This window comes from Lampris incognitus, chromosome 6, assembly GCF_029633865.1.
Source record: "Lampris incognitus isolate fLamInc1 chromosome 6, fLamInc1.hap2, whole genome shotgun sequence".
Classification (NCBI taxonomy): Eukaryota; Metazoa; Chordata; class Actinopteri; order Lampriformes; family Lampridae; genus Lampris; species Lampris incognitus.
Genome location: NC_079216.1, coordinates 68,695,829 through 68,717,108, shown reverse-complemented (window position 1 = coordinate 68,717,108; position 21,280 = coordinate 68,695,829). Strand labels below are relative to the sequence as shown.

Here is a 21,280-nt window from a genome sequence, read left to right as displayed (position 1 = left end):
CACACACCCATACACACATGCCCATACACACGCACACCCACACACACACACACCCATACACACACAAACACACACACACACCCATACACACACAAACACACACACACACCCATACACACATCACACACACACACACACCCATACACACACAAACACACACACACACACCCATACACACACCACACACACACCCACACACACACACACCCATACACACACAAACACACACACACACACCCATACACACACCACACACACACCCATACACACATCACACACACACCCATACACACACACACACACACACACACACACACGCAAAAAAACATTTCCCAGATGCATCGTATCCCATACTCTGCTAAGAAGTGTATTCTCTTTTGGATTTTTTTCCCCCCTATTTGTCCCCAGTTGTATCCGACCCCACTCTTCCGAGCCGTCCCGGTCTCTTGCTCCGCCCCCTCTGCTGATCCGAGGAGGGCTGCAGACTCCACATGTCTCCTCTCATACATGTGGAGTCACCAGCCGCTTCTTTTCACCTGACAGTGAGGAGTTTCACCAGGGGGACGTAACGTGTGGGAGGATCACGCTATTCCCCCCAGTCCCAGTTCCCCTTCCTCCCCTGAACAGGCGCCCTGACCGACCAGAGGAGGTGCTAGTGCAGCGACCAGGACACATACCCACATCCGGCTTCCCACCCACAGACACGACCAATTGTGTCGGTAGGGACGCCTGTCCAAACCGGAGGTAACACGGGGATTCGAACCGGTGACCCACATGTGGTAGGCAACGGAATAGACCGCCACGCCACCCGGACGCCCAACAGAAGTGTATTCTTCTAGGTTGGAAAGATGCATATCCTCCAACTTTGAAGTTGGTCTTGGACCAAAAAGCAGATTTTTTTTTCCTTTGTACTTAGCGAGGCTGACGCTACAAAAATACAACGGTGATGATATCTGAAGATATGTTAAGATATCTGAAGATATTTGGCTCCTGTTGATTCTGTACCGGGACAATCCACCTACACAGAGCAACAACAGAGCTCCATTTTTAACTGCTTGTGTCACATTTTATATGTAGCTGTTTATGGAAGTATGTACAAATATATACCTATGTTACAAGTGTGTATGTAAATATACATGGAAATGTACATGTGTAGGCACTCTTCTTGAAGTAAAGCAATGTAAATGTAAAAAAGACACTGTACATTACATATCCAAAACATAAGAGCAACAAGAAACCTGCATCATTCTTTTTTTTTTAGAAATCTATAGAAGCAGCAGTGATGAAGAGCCACGTACCCCCTTCAGTACATCCTCTCTGTAGTCACTGAACTTCATGAATAAGGTGACCTTCCAGCTGGTGTTACAGCTGACGGCGTTCACCTGCACGCCGACCACACAAGGTGGAGGAAAAAGAGCAGACACAAGATGGTTAAAGCTTTTAACCACACAGCACAGGTTACGGACTCGCTACACAGCACATGTTGTGGACTCCCTACACAGCACATGTTATGGACTCGCTACACAGCACATGTTATGGACTCACTACACAGCACAGGTTATGGACTCGCTACACAGCACAGGTTACGGACTCGCTACACAGCACATGTTGTGGACTCCCTACACAGCACATGTTATGGACTCGCTACACAGCACATGTTATGGACTCACTACACAGCACAGGTTATGGACTCACTACACAGCACATGTTATGGACTCGCTACACAGCACATGTTATGGACTCACTACACAGCACATGTTATGGACTCGCTACACAGCACATGTTATGGACTCGCTACACAGCACATGTTATGGACTCGCTACACAGCACATGTTGTGGACTCGCTACACAGCACATGTTGTGGACTCCCTACACAGCACATGTTATGGACTCACTACACAGCACATGTTATGGACTCACTACACAGCACATGTTGTGGACTCGCTACACAGCACATGTTATGGACTCACTACACAGCACATGTTATGGACTCACTACACAGCACATGTTATGGACTCGCTACACAGCACATGTTGTGGACTCGCTACACAGCACATGTTATGGACTCGCTACACAGCACATGTTGTGGACTCGCTACACAGCACATGTTATGGACACGCTACACAGCACATGTTATGGACTCACTACACAGCCCATGTTATGGACTCGCTACACAGCACATGTTATGGACTCACTACACAGCACATGTTATGGACTCACTACACAGCACATGTTATGGACTCGCTACACAGCACATGTTGTGGACTCGCTACACAGCACATGTTGTGGACTCGCTACACAGCACATGTTATGGACTCACTACACAGCACATGTTATGGACTCACTACACAGCACATGTTGTGGACTCACTACACAGCACATGTTACTGACTCGCTACACAGCACATGTTGTGGACTCGCTACACAGCACATGTTATGGACTCGCTACACAGCACATGTTATGGACTCGCTACACAGCACATGTTATGGACTCGCTACACAGCACATGTTGTGGACTCACTACACAGCACATGTTATGGACTCACTACACAGCACATGTTATTGACTCACTACACAACACATGTTACTGACTCGCTACACAGCACATGTTACTGACTCACTACACAGCACATGTTATTGACTCGCTACACAGCACATGTTATTGACTCACTACACAGCACATGTTATGGACTCACTACACAGCACAGGTTACGGACTCGCTACACAGCACATGTTATGGACTCACTACACAGCACATGTTATTGACTCACTACACAGCACATGTTATTGACTCACTACACAGCACAGGTTACGGACTCGCTACACAGCACATGTTACTGACTCGCTACACAGCACATGTTATGGACTCGCTACACAGCACATGTTATTGACTCGCTACACAGCACATGTTACTGACTCGCTACACAGCACATGTTACGGACTCACTACACAGCACATGTTATGGACTCACTACACAGCACATGTTATTGACTCACTACAAAGTCCACACCCCTGTGCTAATAGAAGGGCTTGAACGATGCAACAAGGGTCTCATAGGGTTTCGGCATGGTGCATATCGGCTATGATGTCGTTTTACTCAGACTTCAGTTTGAAGATTTTGGATAGCGGACCACTGCTGGACATCACTTTACAACAACCACAACACAACGCCTTAGGCAATGTACATCACTTCCTGTTTTCTATGCCTTTTCAGTTGCACTAGCCAGGTAGGTTATTAATGGTTACTAACACCAGTAATGCAAGGGATCATGATAATAATGGACCTTTCGGGTGATAACTCTCAACTTTTACTTTCACTTCCTTTTTAAAATTTGTGGTTTAGATAACTGAGTTAAACTGCACTTGCTGAAACATGTCTAACACTCGTCTTCTGATGCTGCACAGGACGTTGTTGTAAAGATGTCTCCAGCAGCGGTCCCATGTGCAGAATGTCCACGACGAAGCCAGTAAGTCACACCAGCACCATAACCAACACGCACCATGGCAAAAATTACAAAGAATAAGACCCAGGCCGTAAAAACACAGATTTTTATTTTTTTTGGGGGGGGGGGGGTTCACCCTTTTTCTCCGACTTGTACTCGGCCAATTACCCCACTCTTCCGAGCCGAGCCGTCCCGGTCTCTGCTCCACCCCCTCTACCGACCCGGGGAGGGCTGCAGACTACCACATGCCTCCTCCCATACATGTGGAGTCACCAGCCGCTTCTTTTCACCTGACAGTGAGGAGTTTCACCAGGGGGATGTAGCATGTGAGAGGGTCACGCTATTCCCTCCAGTTCCACCTCCCTCCCCAAACAGGTGCCCCGACCGACCAGGGGAGGCGCTAGCGCGGCAACCAGGACACACACCCACATCCGGCTTCTCACCTACAGACACAGCCAGTTGTGTCTGTAGGGACATCTGACGAAGCCGGAGGTAAAACGGGGATTTGAATCAGAGATCGCCATGTTGGGAGGGAATAGACCGCCACACCACCCGGACGCCCCAGTAAAAACACAGATTTATCCTCTATAATGAGGGAGCCCCACCTCCTTGCAGCCACGGTTGTCCAGTAGTTCTATATTGCTGGCGTGAAGAGGCTGCCCTGCGTTCACCGGCATCAGTACCACCTTGTCTCCAACCACCACCTGCAACACGAGAGGAGACAGTGGTCTTCTCACAGGAGAAAAAGGCCCAGGTCGCTGTAACACTGGCTGAAAACCCAACAATCTTTTTACATCTAAAATAGCAAGCCAGGCTAAACCCATGCAAGGGATTTGTGTAAGGCCTGAAAACATGTCCCAGGTGTTGGATGTGTAATGGTGGTATGCTGGGGCAAACAGACAAACGGTATGCACATGAGGAAGTGCTTGACGTGTTTAAGGCACAAGGGGTCATTCAGAAGAGGTGAATAAATGTAAAATGCAGTGATGTAGCAGCTGGCACATATGCAACCTGATATGCTGTCAGTCCTTAAATCCATGCTCTTTACCAGCTACACTGAACACTTGACCACACGTATTCTGTGTTTCAGATGAAGCAGCCACACAAATAAAGGGTTGTCCATTCCACCTGCAGTACTGCTCTAACTGTACATCAACAGCTCTTTCACACTATGACCAAGTAACATTAGGTAAAATAGACAAGACCAGCTGCATGGAGACTTCTACACTGGACAGAAAAGTCTACATGCAGTAAAGAGGTTGGTGAGCCCATGCTTTCAGAAGATATTCTGTGTCAGCCTGAAAATACACAAACAACATGCACAATCAAAGGCAATACCTTCAACCATAGGATGCTACAGCGAAGGGAGGAGGAACAAAATCACACGAGTTATTTGAACAGGAAACACGTGAAACTGTCGGCCTATGAGACAAATGAATAAAGGCTACCGCCCGAACTAAACGGGTGTATTTGTGAAAGAATGAGTGTCAAGTTGGGCTACTCCTGTCAGGGAAATGGGATGACAGGTAAGAGGATACTTACGTTATCGCCTTCGCTACGCAGCTTCCAGAAGGGCTGAATGTAGAACCAGGATCCCTCATTCCCAGCGGGGTCGAGAGAAACCCGCATCGCATTCTTCTCCAGCAAGGCAGGGAGACGCTTGTTCACCGTCAGGTACTTGTTACTCTTTATGTGAAGCAGCTGAGGCGGAAGAATGACACCACATTCATCATAGCAACATCGCTTTCCAGCAAGTCACCTTGGAAAGGAACACTATGGTTTTTGTTTGGGCTATTGCTGCACATCTCCAAATGTTTTGCCAATTTCAAACTGGTCTACTAATTCCTTTTTGTTTGTTTGTTTACATTTTCCCCCTTTTCCCCCCCAACTGTACCCAGCCAATTACCCCACTCTTCCGAGCCGTCCCGGTCTCTGCTCCACCCCCTCTGTTGATCAGGGGAGGGCTGCAGACTACCACATGCCTCCTCTGATACATGTGAAGTCACCAGCAGCTTCTTTTCACCTGACAGTGAGGAGTTTCACCAGGGGGACGCTATTCCCCCCAGTCCCAGTTCCCCTTCCCCCCCTGAACAGGCGCCCCGACCGACCAGAGGAGGCGCTAGTGCAGTGTGACCAGGACACATACCCACATCCAGCTTCCCACCCACAGACACTGCCAATTGTGTCAGTAGGGACGCCCGACCAAGCCGGGGGTAACACGGGGATTCGAACTGGTGATCCCCATGTTGGTAGGCAACGAAACAGACCGCCACGCTACCCAGACGCCCTGGTCTCCTAATGACGTTCGATTTATTCCCATCTGTAGAACTGTGAGTGACACGACACAAAACAGGCAGCAGGTCTCACCATCAGACAAAAGGCCACACGTTATGTCACTGCTGTATGATCGGCCTCACATCGCACTGCTCCTTCACAGAGCCGTGTTTACTAAGGGCTTTAAGTTGTCGAAACAGCGACATTCAACACACCCTGAAGACACCCTGTAAGCGCTAGTCAAACCCATCAACAAGGGTCAAATGACAACAAATAAAACAGTGTTTGACCACACACAAAAATACTATAGCAGTTAAATTTGCAAAAATGCATTTATTATACTGTACCTAACAACAACTATGTCGCTTTAACCACTGAATAATATTTGGCAACGGAGGACAGAGACAAAACCCTGGTAAACATTAAAGCACAAAGTCTCAGTCTCAAAACAAGCCAGCGGCACAAGTGTGTGCTATAGACGGGGTTGTACCTGGATGACATTACTGTATTTGACAACTTCTCCCAGAAGCTTCTTGTTTTCTGACTCATTCTGCTTCTGCTCCAGCTCTGCTGCATGCTGGGAAACGAATCACACATTTGCAAGCCATTCGAATGCAGCTGAGGAATATGTTAGGAGCCCTGCAAGACAGTCATTTCTACCTGTAACTTCTTGAACAGGTCTCCCTGTGCATTGTTGTTCCCTTGTTTTCCTTGTTTTGCCTTCCAGAACTGCTTCTGGGCCGAGTACCTGTTCATGGGACACACCTTGAAGAGGCAGTCTGGAGAGGGAGAGACACGTTTAGCTTCACAAAAGTCATTTCTCAGAGTGAAACAGCTTGCTTAAAGCTGAAATACAGGATGTTTCTCCATCAGTAACCAGTTATTTTATCTCTCTGGACCATGGAGTTTGGTGATATAATGCTAACTGACATCTTTACCATGGTTGGAGACTAGCTCTATATACACGCCAATGTCGACATGTTTGATCAGACAGGACGAACACTGGTAAATGTATTCCTACTCAAGTAGGGAAAGAATTCAAACACGATGACGATGTGGCAGTGCTTCTGTTGGACAGGTACTCTACCAATTGTACAATCAATATTACAGTGGAATGGGCGTCCGCATAGCATGGCAGTCTATTCCGTTGCCTTGCAACATGGGGATCGCCAATTCGAATCCCTGTGTTACCTCCGGCTTGGTCAGACATCCCTACAGACACAACTGGCCGTGTCTGCAGGTGGGAAGCCGGATGTGGGTTTATGTCCTGGTCACTGCACTAGTGCCTCCTCTGGTCAGTCGGGGCACCTGTTTGGGGGAGAGGGGGAAAGCGTGATCCTCTCATGTGCTACGTCCTCCTGGTGAAACTCCTCACTGTCAGGTGAAAAGAAGCGGCTGGTGACTCCACATGTATGGGAGGAGACATGTGGTAGGCAGCAGCCCTCCCCGGATCAGCAGAGGGGGTGGAGCAGAGACCAGGACGGCTCGGAAGAGTGGGGTAATTGGCTGGATACAATGGGGGAGAAAAAAGGAGGAAAATAAAAAAAAAAGAAATGTTACAGTGGAACAGTGTTCCCGTGGTGTTTGCTGTGGCTTGTCATACATTATACTGCTGCGGTATGAGGCGACCATCTTAACAAGAGTGGGAAATGTTGACTTGTGAGCTGACAGCACACCAGCAACACTGACTGCTACACCCTGTTCAGCTGTCACTGCCAGAGGGAGGGGACAGAACAGGCAAATCACGGACTTCAGCCTTAACGTCAATGTTTGTTTTACCACAGTGAGTGAGCAAGTTAAAGACACGCAAAAATACATAATAAACCACGTCATGTGGGTAAAAATACAGAATAAAACCACGTCATGTGGGTAAAAATACAGAATAAAACCACGTCATGTGGGTAAAATTACATAATAAGCCACGTCATGTGGGTAAAAATACTTAATACAACCACGTCATGTGGGTAAAAATACATAATAAACCATGTCATGTGGGTAAAAATACATAATACAACTACGTCAAGTGGGTAAAAATACTTAATACAACTACGTCATGTGGGTAAAAATACATAATAAAACCATGTCTATTACTACTACTTTCGGCTGCTCCTGTTAGGGGTCGCCACAGCGGATCATCCGTTTCCATCTCTTCCTGTCTTCCTCTGTCACACCAGCCACCTGCATGTCCTTCCTCACCACATCCATAAACCTCCTCTTTGGCCTTCCTCTTCTCCTCTTCTCTGGCAGCTCCATATTCAGTATCCTTCTCCCAATATACCCAGCATCTCTCCTCCACACATGTCCACACCATCTCAATCTTGCCTCTCTTGCTTTGTTTCCAAACCATCCAACTTGAGCTGTCCCTCTAATACAATCATTCCTAATCCTGTCCTTCTTCGTTACTCCCAGTGAAAATCTTAGCATCTTCAACTCTGCCACCTCCAGCTCCTCCTCCAGCTCCTGTCTTTTCGTCAGTGCCACTGTCTCCAAACCATATAACATAGCTGGTCTCACTACCATCTTGTAAACCTTCCCTTTAACTCTTGCTGGTACCCTTCTGTCACAAATCACTCCTGACACTCTTCTCCACCTACTCCACCCTGCCTGCACTCTCTTCTCCATCCACTCCACCCTGCCTGCACTCTCTTCTCCACCCACTCCACCCTGCCTGCACTCTCTTCTCCACCCACTCCACCCTGCCTGCACTCTCTTCTCCACCCACTCCACCCTGCCTGCACTCTCTTCTCCACCCACTCCACCCTGCCTGCACTCTCTTCTTCACCTCTCTTCTGCACTCCCCGTTTCTTTGGACAGCTGACCCCAAGTATTTAAACTTATACACCTTTGTCACCTCTACTCCTTGCATCCTGACCATTCCACTGTCCTCTCTCTCATTCACGCATAGGTATTCCATCTTGCTCCTACTGACTTTCATTCCTCTTCTCTCCAGTGCATACCTCCACCTCTCCAGGCTCTCCTCAACCTGCACCCTACTCTCACTACAGATCACAATGTCCTCCGCGAACATCATCGTCCATAGAGACTCCTGCCTGATCTTGTCTGTCAACCTGTCCATCACCTTTGCAAACAAGAAAGGGCTCAGAGCCGATCCTTGATGTAATCCCACCTCCACCTTGAACCCATCTGTCATTCCAACCACACATCTCACCATTGTCCCACTTCCCTCATACATATCCTGCACCACTCCTACATACTTCTCTGCAACTCCTGACTTCCTCATACAATACCACACCTCCTCTCCCGGCACCCTGTCATATGCTTTCTCTAAATCTACAAAGACACAATGCAACTCTTTCTGGCCTTCTCTATACTTCTCCATCAACATTCTCAAAGCAAACATCACATCTGTGGTGCTCTTTCGTGGCATGAAACCATACTGCTGCTCGCTGATCATCACTTCTCCTCTTAACCTAGCTTCTATTACTCTTTCCCATATCTTCATGCTGTGGCTGATCAACTTTATACCTCTGTAGTTGCTACAGTTCTGCACATCACCCTTGTTCTTGAAAATCAGTAGCAGCATGCTTCTTCTCCACTCCTCAGGCATCCTCTCACTTTCCAGGATTGTGTTAAACAATCTAGTTAAAAACTCCACTGCCATCTCTCCTAAACACCTCCATGCCTCCACAGGTATGTCATCAGGACCACCTGCCTTTCCACTCCTCATCCTCTTCATAGCTGCCCTCACTTCCTCCTTGTTAATCCACTGCACTTCCTGATTCACTATCCCCACATCATCCAACCTTCTCTCTCATTTTCTTCATTCATCAGCCCCTCCAAGTATTCCTTCCACCTTCTTAGCACACTCTCCTCGCTTGTCAGCACATTTCCATCTCTATCCTTGATCGCCCTAACTTGCTGCACATCCTTTGCAGCTTGGTCCCTCTGTCTAGCCAATCGGTACAAGTCCTTTTCTCCTTCCTTAGTGTCTAATCTGTCATACAACTCACCATACGCCTTTTCCTTTGCCTTTGCCACCTCTCTCTTTGCTTTACGCTACATCTCCTTGTACTACTGTCTACTTTCTTCATCCCTCTGACTATTCCACTTCTTCTTTGCCAACCTTTTCCTCTGTATACTTCGCTGTACTTCCTCATTCCACCACCAAGGCTCCTTGTCTTCCTTCCTCTGTCCTGATGACACACCAAGTACCTTCCTAGCTGTCTCCCTCACTATTTCTGCAGTGGTTTTCCAGCCATCTGGCAACTCTTCACTACCACCCAGTGCCTGTCTTAACTCCTCCCTGAACTCCACACAACAGTCTTCCTTCTTCAACTTCCACCATTTGATCTTCGACTGTGTCTTCACTCGCTTCCTCTTCTTGGTCTCCAAAGTCATCCTACAGACCACCATCTGATGCTGCCTAGCTACGTTCTCCCGTCACCACCTTGCAGTCTCCAATCACTTTCAGATCGCGCCTTCTACATAAGATCTAGTCCACCTGTGTGCACTTTCCTCCACTCTTGTATGTCACCTTGTGTTCCTCCCTCTTCTTGAACTATGTATTCACCACAGCCATTTCCATCCTTTTTGAAAAATCGACCACCATCTGTCCTTCCACATTTCTCTCCTTGACTCCATAACTTCCCATCACCTCCTCATCACCTCTGTTCCCTTCACCCACATGTCTATTGAAGTCCACTCCAATCACCACTCTCTCCTCCCTGGGTACCCTCTCCACCACGTCCTCCAACTCACTCCAGAATTCTTCTTTTTCATCCATCTCACAACCAACTTGCGGGGCATATGCGCTGATAACATTCAGCAATACACCTTCGATTTCCAGCTTCATACTCATCACTCTGTCTGACACTCTCTTCACCTCCAGCACGCTCTTGACATACTCTTCCTTCAGAATTACCCCTACCCCATTACTCCTCCCATTCGCACCATGGTAGAAGAGTTTGAACCCACCTCAACCACGTCATGTGGGTAAAATTCTTTGGAGTCCACATCAGTGAGGACCTTTCGTGGACATTAAACACCCTGGCCCTTGTGAAAAAGGCCCAACAACGCCTGCATTTCCTGAGGAGGCTGAGGAGCGCCCGTCTACCCCCCAAAACTCTCACCAACTTCTACCACTGCACCATAGAGAGCATCCTGACCATCTGCATCTCAGTGTGGTACGGCAACTGCACCTCAGTAGACCAGAAAGCTCTGCAGCGGATCATCAAGGCGGCCCAGCATATCACCGGTACCCAACTCCCAGCCATAAAAGACATTTATCACAAACACTGCCTTCGAAGGGGTCTGAGCATCAGCAGAGATCTCACCCACCCCAACCATGGACTGTTCTCCCCCCTGCGCTCTGGGAGGAGGCTCAAAAACAGCTTCTTTCCACAAGCTGTTGCCCACCTGATCCTGGCTACCCACTGAATGTCTGTAGATATTTTTAAATATTTTGTACTCCAGCTCTTTTTTAACTTATCTTTAGCTTTTGGTCTTCATGTGTGTATATCTTATACTGTGTTTGCTGTGTTTGTCTGTGTCTGTCTTGCACTGTTTGGTGAAGCCACAGCCCTCAGTTCATTTTTAACATGTGCCTGCACATTGTTTTTAATGACAATAAAATTGAATTGAATTGAAAATACACAATACAACCACGTAAAGTCGGTAAAAATACAGAATAAAACCACGCCATGTGGGTAAAAATACATAATAAACCACGTCATGTGGGTAAAAATACATAATACAACCACGTCATGTGGGTAAAAATGCACAATAAAACCACGTCCTTTGGGTAAAAATACATAATAAACCACGTCATGTGGGTAAAAATACATAATACAACCACGTCATGTGGGTAAAAATACATAATACAACCACGTCATGTGGGTAAAAATACATAATAAAACCACGTCACGTGGGTAAAAATACATAATAAAACCACGTCATGTGGGTAGAAATACACAGAACGCTGACAGGCTCCTCAGCCTTGCAAGTTTCAAAAAGTGTATGTGTGTGTGTGTGTGTGTGTGTGTGTGTGTGTGTGTGTGTGTGTGTGTGTGTGTGTGTGTGTGTGTGTGTGTGTGTGTGTGTGTGTGTGTGTGTAACCTTGAGTCAGTATCATTAGCCCACTCACCCCTGAATTTTTTGGGCGGGTTAGCAAGGTCTCCAGCTTCAGGCTGGACTACACACCTGTCATCAACAAGCCTGAAAAGAAAGAATAAAACAGGAAGCAGTTACACACTTTATGTTACTTGTGTGCATTAATGAAGCTGCAAATTAGTTAAGCCTCGACATGCATTTACTGCACTTAACATACAATTTCAACAGTCAGTGTGTATTAGTAAACATGAAAATAAGGATGTGCACCATGTGAACAGACGCCTGACCGCAGCAGTCAAGCTGGGACCACAAGAGCAAGTTAAAGGAACACAAGACAAGTTAAAGGGAACGTAATAAGAACAAGTTAAAGGGAACATAAGAACAAGTTAAAGGGAACATAATAAGAACAAGTCAAAAGGAACACAAGAACAAGTTAAAGGAAACATAATAAGAACAAGTTAAAGGGAACATAATAGGAACAAGTTAAAGGAACATAATAAGAAAAAGTTAAAGGAAACATAATAGGAACAAGTTAAAGGGAACACAAGAACAAGTTAAAAGGAACATAATATGAACAAGTTAAAGGAAACAAGAACAAGTTAAAGGAAACATAATAAGAACAAGTTAAAGGGAACATAATAGGAACAAGTTAAACAGAACATAATAGGAACAAGTTAAAGGGAACACAAGAACAAGTTAAAGGGCACATAATAAGAACAAGTTAAAGGAAACACAAGAACAAGTTAAACGGTTATTATTATTATCATTGTTTAGTTGTCTGTATTATTATATTTGCTATGAAACTGTGAATATTTGTAATTTGCAATACAGCCATTAAAAATTAAAGTTACCAAAAAAAGAACAAGTTAAAAGGAACATAATAAGAACAAGTTAAAGGAAACACAAGAACAAGTTAAAAGGAACATAATAAGAACAAGTTAAAGGAAACACAAGAACAAGTTAAAGGAAACATAATAGGAACAAGTTAAAGGGAACACAAGAACAAGTTAAAAGGAACATAATAAGAACAAGTTAAAGAGAACACAAGAACAAGTTAAAGGAAACATAATAGGAACAAGTTAAAGGGAACACAAGAGCAAGTTAAAAGGAACACAAGAACAAGTTAAAAGGAACATAATAAGAACAAGTTAAAGGGAACACAAGAACAAGTTAAAGGAAACATAATAGGAACAAGTTAAAGGGAACACAAGAACAAGTTAAAGGAAACATAATAGGAACAAGTTAAAGGGAACACAAGAACAAGTTAAAGGAAACATAATAGGAACAAGTTAAAAGGAACACAAGAACAAGTTAAAGGAAACACAAGAACAAGTTAAAGGAAACATAATAGGAACAAGTTAAAAGGAACACAAGAACAAGTTAAAGGAAACACAAGAACAAGTTAAATGGAACACAAGAACAAGTTAAAAGGAACACAAGAACAAGTTAAAAGGAACACAAGAACAAGTTAAAAGGAACATAATAAGAACAAGTTAAAGGGAACACAAGAACAAGTTAAAGTAAACATAATAGGAACAAGTTAAAAGGAACAAGAACAATTTAAAGGAAACAAGAACAAGTTAAAGGAAACATAATAGGAACAAGTTAAAGGGAACATAATAAGAACAAGTTAAAGGAAACATAATAGGAACAAGTTAAAAGGAACACAAGAACAAGTTAAAGGGAACACAAGAACAAGTTAAAGGAAACATAATAGGAACAAGTTAAAGGGAACACAAGAACAAGTTAAAAGGAACATAATAAGAACAAGTTAAAGGAAACCCAAGAGCAAGTTAAAAGGAACACAAGAACAACTTAAAAGGAACATAATAAGAACAAGTTAAAGGAAACGTAAGAAAAAGTTAAAGGGAACACAAGAACAAGTTAAAGGGAACATAATAGGAACAAGTTAAAGGGAACACAAGAACAAGTTAAAGGGGACATAATAGGAACAAGTTAAAAGGAACATAATAAGAACAAGTTAAAGGAAACGTAAGAAAAAGTTAAAGGGAACACAAGAACAAGTTAAAGGGAACATAATAGGAACAAGCTAAAGGGAACACAAGAACAAGTTAAAGGGAACATAATAGGAACAAGTTAAAGGGAACTCAAGAACAAGTTAAAAGGAACATAATAAGAACAAGTTAAAGGGAACACAAGAGCAAGTTAAAAGGAACATAATAAGAACAAGTTAAAGGGAACACAAGAACAAGTTAAAGGAAACATAATAGGAACAAGTTAAAGGGAACACAAGAACATGGTAAAGGGGACATAATAGGAACAAGTTAAAAGGAACATAATAGGAACAAGTTAAAGGAAACGTAAGAAAAAGTTAAAGGGAACACAAGAACAAGTTAAAGGGAACATAATAGGAACAAGCTAAAGGGAACATAATAAGAACAAGTTAAAGGAAACAAGAACAAGTTAAAGGGAACATAATAAGAACAAGTTAAAGGGAACATAATAGGAACAAGTTAAAGGGAACACAAGAACAAGTTAAAGGGTAATTGTACTTTTTCACAACCTGGGTCTTGTTTTTGTGGTTTTTACCATCATGCAGATCAGTGAATACATTATTTTCCTCACTGGCTTCACTGTAGCGATCTTGCACACTGGAACATTGCTGCACACAGCTTTACAGCACTGTTTTATGGGGCATCAGAAGGCAAGCGAGACATGTTTCATCAAGTCCAATTTAACACAATTATCGAAACCACAGATTTTAAAGTGGCAGTGAAAACACAAATTGAACGTTCATCAAGTTCATTTTCAATGATCAGTTGCATTGCTGAGCAACCTCCTGGTTGCCCTTGCAGGCATATCAGCCTACGCCTATACGTATTGGGAGGTATTACTAGGTGACGCAAGGGTTAGCACAGTTGCCTCACAGCAAGAGGGTCTTGGGTTCGAGCCCCAGGATAGTCCAACCTTGGGGGTCGTCCCGGGTCGTCCTCTGTGTGGAGTTTGCATGTTCTCCCCGTGTCTGTGTGGGTTTCCTCCGGGTGCTCCGGTTTCCTCCCACAGTCCAAAGACATGTAGGTCAGGTGAATCGGCCGTACTAGATTGTCCCTAGGTGTGTGTGTGTGTGTGTGGGCACTGTGATGGCCTGGCGGCCTGTCCAGGGTGTCTCCCCGCCTGCCGCCCAATGACTGCTGGGATAGGCTCCAGCATCCCCGCAACCCTGAGCGCAGGATGGATGGATGGATGTAATGATTTAACTTGCATTTTCATTTACAGTTTCAAATATGTGGTTCAGTGGTTTTCAAAGTGGAGGCAGCCGGGGGCAACAGGGGGGCCTCAGCAAATTGGAGGGATGAGATAAAATACTAAAAAAAAAAAAAAATACATTTTTTAAATAAAATCCAATCATTAGTAAAAGATTAAACAACATATAACTGTAAGAGCCACCAAGCCCAGCCCTCCCACTAGTATGCTGTCTGTCTGTCTGTCTGTCTGTCTCTCACACACACACACACACACACGCCTGGCAACACTTATAACAGCAATATGGAATCTAATCTTTTTTTTTAACATTTGCCATAGCACTGTCGATGGGTTTTTAAAGACATCTGGCGAAAGGGACAGAAGCTGTTTGGGGGCCTTGGCATGGAAAAGTTTGGGAACTCGGTGCAATGGGACTTGCTGAAACATGCTTCTGATGATCGTATCCCATGGCCCCATTGCAAAGCAGTGGTCCTGTGTCTGAGATCTCCACACTAATGTCAGTGTGTAAAATATCGTAACTGATTTGAACAATGTCATCAATCCATCCATTATCCATCCATTATCCAAACCGCTTATCCTGCGGTCAGGGTCTACAGAAATAAGACCCAAGTTGTAAATTAAAAAAAAAAGAAAAAGGAAATGTCTTTCAAATAAAGCTCCTGGCCTCAGCAACCAGTGAGACGAGCATTGCAGCTGACATGACAACCAGATGAGGTGTGCAGGCTCTTCTTCACATCATATCCTTCACGATTATGTGAAATGATGATGCTCTGGCCTCAGCTGAACCAAGCTCATTAGATGAAAAGCTGCTGTGATGTCTTCTTGGTGGCCCAGCATGGTGTGGCCTGCTCAATCTTGTGGTCTACACTAACAGATAGTTGGATAAACCAAAGTGATACCAGGGATAATTTGCCTGTTGCAGCATCCAGAATCAGATTAGGGCTGAACGACATGGTGAGGGAAGAACATTGCGAAATCTTTTGGGTTTTTTTGTGATATACATTGGCTTCAGAAAGTATTCAGTCCCCTTCACTTTTTGCACACTTTGTGGTGCAGATTTAATTTTAAATGGATAAAATTGTCATTTTGCCCATCAATCTACACTCAATAACCCATAACGACAAAGTGGAAACATGTTTAGAAATATTTGCAAATTTATTAAAAATCAAAAACTGAAAGTATTCAGACCCTTAATTCAGTACTTTGTAGAAGCCCTTTGATAGCAATTACAGCTTTGAGTCTACTTGAGTAAGTCTCTACAAGCTTTGCACACCTGGATTCTTGGAGTTGGCAGATCTTCTCAAGCTCCATCAGAATGGATGGGAGATCTTCTCAAGCTCCATCAGAATGGATGGGAGATCTTCTCAAGCTCCATCAGAATGGATGGGAGATCTTCTCAAGCTCCATCTGAATGGATGGGAGATCTTCTCAAGCTCCATCAGAATGGATGGGAGATCTTCTCAAGCTCCATCAGAATGGATGGGAAACATCTGAACTGCCATCTTCAGTTCTTTCCACAGATATTCTATGGGGTTTAGGTCTGGGCCACCCAAGGGCAGTCCGAGACCTGTCCCAACTTGTCCCATAGCATGACACTGCCACCACCATGCTTCACCATAGGGATGGTGTTAGCCAGGTGATGAGCAGTGTCTGGAGTTCACCAGACGTCGTGCTTGGAACTCTACCCAAAGAGTTCCATTTTTGTCTCATCAGACCACAGAATATTTCCCCTCATGCTCTCAGAGTCCTTTAAATGCCATTTGGCAATCTCTAAGCGGACTGTCATATCCCTTTCACTCATGAGTGTTTTCAGTTTAGCTAGCCACTCTACCATAAAGTCCCTATTGACGGAGTGGTGCTGAGACTTCCGAAGTTCTGTTAAGACTGATTGGTTCTTGGCCCCCTTCCTGACAAAGCCCCTTCTTATCCAGTTACTCAGTTTGGCCGGACAACCAACCTTGGGAAGAGTCCTGGTGGCTCAAAACTTCTTCCATTTCACAATTATTGAGGCCACTGTGCCCCTGGGAACACCCAAAGCTTAAGAAATTGTTTAAAACCCTTGCCCTGATCGATGCCTCGCCACAATTTTATTGTTGAGGTCTACAGTGAGTTCCTTGGCTTGGTTTTTGGACTGACATGCAGTGGGAATTGTGGTACCTTATATACACAAGTGTGTGCCTTTCTAAACTATGTCCAATCAATTCAATTTGCCACAAGTGGCCTCCAATCAAGTTCCAGACACACCTCAAGGATAATTAAAGAAAACAGAATGCACCTGACCACAATTTTCAGTGTCACGGCAAAGGGTCTGAATACTTACGTAAAAGAGAGATTTCAGTTTTTGATTTTTAATCAATTTAAAAAAATATATAAAACAGTTTTGACTATGGGTCATTATGGGTTATTGAGTGTAGATTGATGGGCAAAAATGGCAATTTTATCTATTTAAAATTGAATCTACAACACAGTGTGCAAAAAGTGAAATGGTCTGAAACCTTTTTGAAGCCTTTTTTATATTTCAATTTTAAAAATAAAAAGGGTTATATAATTTCAACAGATACATGAAGCTTTTCACTTTCAAAGTTTCATTTGCAAAGAATCTGTTGCATTAGCAATGATGAGGGAGATTTTACAGAGGAAATGACACTGTGGTCCAAGAAATCATTAAATCAGCCTACATTATATTTGTCAAATATATAATATAAAACTTTTTATTATTTAGTGGGGTTTTTTTCTTTAAAAGGGGTCTTTAAAAAGGAACATTTTAATCCAAGTTCAACCAACTTTAATCAATCTTAAAAATTTAATCAATTTAAAAAGTTTAATCAATTTAATCAATCACGTAAATGAAGCTCTCTGCTGAAAGAGCACAACATGTTAAACCATACGACCTTTCCTGCTGGGCTCATTTCTTGGAATTAAGACCTTTCTTTGAAGGTGCATATACATGTTCACTCACTCACTCACTCACTCACTCACTCACTCACTCACTCACTCACCCTCACACACACACACAAACACATGCATCGACAAGTCCTTCGTCTAAGAAGCTTGTTGAATGAACCATGAACAAACTGTTTAACACGGAGCTGTGCTTTCTTGGCTCCTGTGCTATAAATATAAAGTTTCTATTGGCTGCTGTGCTATAAGCATAAAGTTTCTATTGGCTCCTGTGATATAAGTATAAAGTTTCTATTGGCTGTTGTGCCATAAGTATAAAGTTTCTATTGGCTCCTGTGATACAAGTATAAAGTTTTTATTGGCTGTTGTGCTATATGCATAAAGTTTCTATTGGCTCCTGTGCTATAAGTATAAAGTTTCTATTGGCTCCTGTGATATAAGTATAAAGTTTCTATTGGCTCCTGTGATATAAGTATAAAGTTTCTATTGGCTCCTGTGCTATAAGTATAAAGTTTCTATTGGCTCCTGTGATATAAGTATACAGTTTCTATTGGCTCCTGTGCTATAAGTATAAAGTTTCTATTGGCTCCTGTGCTATAAGTATAAAGTTTCTATTGGCTCCTGTGATATAAGTATAAAGTTTCTATTGGCTGCTGTGCTATAAGTATAAAGTTTCTATTGGCCGATGTGCTATAAGTATAAAGTTTTTATTGGCTCCTGTGTTGTAAGTATAAAGTTTCTATCTGCTGCTGTGCTATACGTATAAAGTTTTTATTGGCTGCTGCGCTATAAGTATATGGTTTCTATTGGCTGTTGTGCTATAAGTATAACGTGTCTATTGGCTGCTGTGCTATAAGTATAAAGTTTTTATTGGCTGCTGTGCTATAAGTATAAAGTTTTTATTGGCTGCTGTGCTATAAGTATAAAGTTTTTATTGACTGCTGTGCTATAAGTATAAAGTTTTTATTTGCTGCTGTGCTATAATTATAAAGTTTTTATTGGCTCCTGTGTTGTAAGTATAAAGTTTCTATTGGCTGCTGTGCTATAAGTATATGGTTTCTATTGGCTGCTGTGCTATAAGTATAACGTGTCTATTGGCTGCTGTGCTATAATTATAAAGTTTTTATTGGCTCCCGTGTTGTAAGTATAAAGTTTCTATTGGCTGCTGTGCTATAAGTATATGGTTTCTATTGGCTGTTGTGCTATAAGTATAACGTGTCTATTGGCTGCTGTGCTATAAGTATAAAGTTTTTATTGGCTGTTGTGCTATAAGTATAAAGTTTTTATTGGCTGCTGTGCTATAAGTATAAAGTTTTTATTGGCTGCTGTGCTATAAGTATAAAGTTTTTATTTGCTGCTGTGCTATAATTATAAAGTTTTTATTGGCTCCTGTGTTGTAAGTATAAAGTTTCTATTGGCTGCTGTGCTATAAGTATATGGTTTCTATTGGCTGCTGTGCTATACATATAAAGTTTTTATTGGCTGCTGTGCTATAAATATAAAGTTTTTATTGGCTGCTGTGCTATAAGTATAAAGTTTCTATTGGCTGCTGTGCTATAAGTATATGGTTTCTATTGGCTGCTGTGCTATACGTATAAAGTTTTTATTGGCTGCTGTGCTATAAATATAAAGTTTTTATTGGCTGCTGTGCTATAAGTATAAAGTTTCTATTGGCTGCTGTGCTATAAGTATAAAGTTTCTATTGGCTGCTGTGCTATACGTATAAAGTTTCTATTGGCTGCTGTGCTATAAGTATATGGTTTCTATTGGCTGCTGTGCCATAACTATATGGTTTCTATTGGCTGCTGTGCTATAAGTATAAAGTTTCTATTGGCTGCTGTGCTATAAGTATATGGTTTCTATTGGCTGCTGTGCTATACGTATAAAGTTTCTATTGGCTGCTGTGCTATAAGTATAAAGTTTTTATTGGCTGCTGTGCTATAAGTATATGGTTTCTATTGGCTGTTTTGCTATACGTATAAAGTTTCTATTGGCTCTTGTGCTATACGTATAAAGTTTTTATTGGCTGCTGTGCTATAAGTATAAGGTTTTTATTGGCTGCTGTGCTATAAGTATAAAGTTTTTATTGGCTGCTGTGCTATAAGTATAAAGTTTTTATTGGCTGCTGTGCTATAAGTATAAAGTTTTTATTGGCTGCTGTGCTATAAATATAAAGTTTTTATAGGCTGCTGTGCTATAAATATAAAGTTTTTATAGGCTGCTGTGCTATTAATATAAAGTTTTTATAGGCTGCTGTGCTATAAATATAAAGTTTTTATTGGCTGCTGTGCTATAAATATAAAGTTTTTATAGGCTGCTGTGCTATAAATATAAAGTTTCTATTGGCTCCTGTGATACAAGTATAAAGTTTTTATTGGCTGCTGTGCTATAAATATAAAGTTTTTATAGGCTGCTGTGCTATAAATATAAAGTTTTTATAGGCTGCTGTGCTATTAATATAAAGTTTTTATAGGCTGCTGTGCTATAAATATAAAGTTTTTATTGGCTCCTGTGATATAAGTATAAAGTTTCTATTGGCTGTTGTGCCATAAGTATAAAGTTTCTATTGGCTCCTGTGATACAAGTATAAAGTTTTTATTGGCTGTTGTGCTATATGCATAAAGTTTCTATTGGCTCCTGTGCTATAAGTATAAAGTTTCTATTGGCTCCTGTGATATAAGTATAAAGTTTCTATTGGCTCCTGTGATATAAGTATAAAGTTTCTATTGGCTCCTGTGCTATAAGTATAAAGTTTCTATTGGCTCCTGTGATATAAGTATACAGTTTCTATTGGCTCCTGTGCTATAAGTATAAAGTTTCTATTGGCTCCTGTGCTATAAGTATAAAGTTTCTATTGGCTCCTGTGATATAAGTATAAAGTTTCTATTGGCTGCTGTGCTATAAGTATAAAGTTTCTATTGGCCGATGTGCTATAAGTATAAAGTTTTTATTGGCTCCTGTGTTGTAAGTATAAAGTTTCTATCTGCTGCTGTGCTATACGTATAAAGTTTTTATTGGCTGCTGCGCTATAAGTATATGGTTTCTATTGGCTGTTGTGCTATAAGTATAACGTGTCTATTGGCTGCTGTGCTATAAGTATAAAGTTTTTATTGGCTGCTGTGCTATAAGTATAAAGTTTTTATTGGCTGCTGTGCTATAAGTATAAAGTTTTTATTGACTGCTGTGCTATAAGTATAAAGTTTTTATTTGCTGCTGTGCTATAATTATAAAGTTTTTATTGGCTCCTGTGTTGTAAGTATAAAGTTTCTATTGGCTGCTGTGCTATAAGTATATGGTTTCTATTGGCTGCTGTGCTATAAGTATAACGTGTCTATTGGCTGCTGTGCTATAATTATAAAGTTTTTATTG

General features: G+C 42.5%; 1 protein-coding gene across 1 annotated transcript in view; it reads right to left on the bottom strand.

Moving 5' to 3' along the window:
- itpr2 (inositol 1,4,5-trisphosphate receptor, type 2) overlaps nucleotides 1–21,280 on the bottom strand; it is a 159,517-nt gene that overhangs the window by 124,436 nt on the left and 13,801 nt on the right. Inside the window, exons 2-7 of the mRNA XM_056281998.1 lie at nucleotides 11,820–11,890; nucleotides 6,377–6,495; nucleotides 6,207–6,293; nucleotides 4,985–5,143; nucleotides 4,048–4,146; nucleotides 1,299–1,382 (exon numbers count right to left, since the gene is read on the bottom strand). Coding sequence (XP_056137973.1) covers nucleotides 1,299–1,382; nucleotides 4,048–4,146; nucleotides 4,985–5,143; nucleotides 6,207–6,293; nucleotides 6,377–6,495; nucleotides 11,820–11,890 — 619 coding nt within the window. The remainder of the gene's footprint in view (nucleotides 1–1,298; nucleotides 1,383–4,047; nucleotides 4,147–4,984; nucleotides 5,144–6,206; nucleotides 6,294–6,376; nucleotides 6,496–11,819; nucleotides 11,891–21,280) is intronic.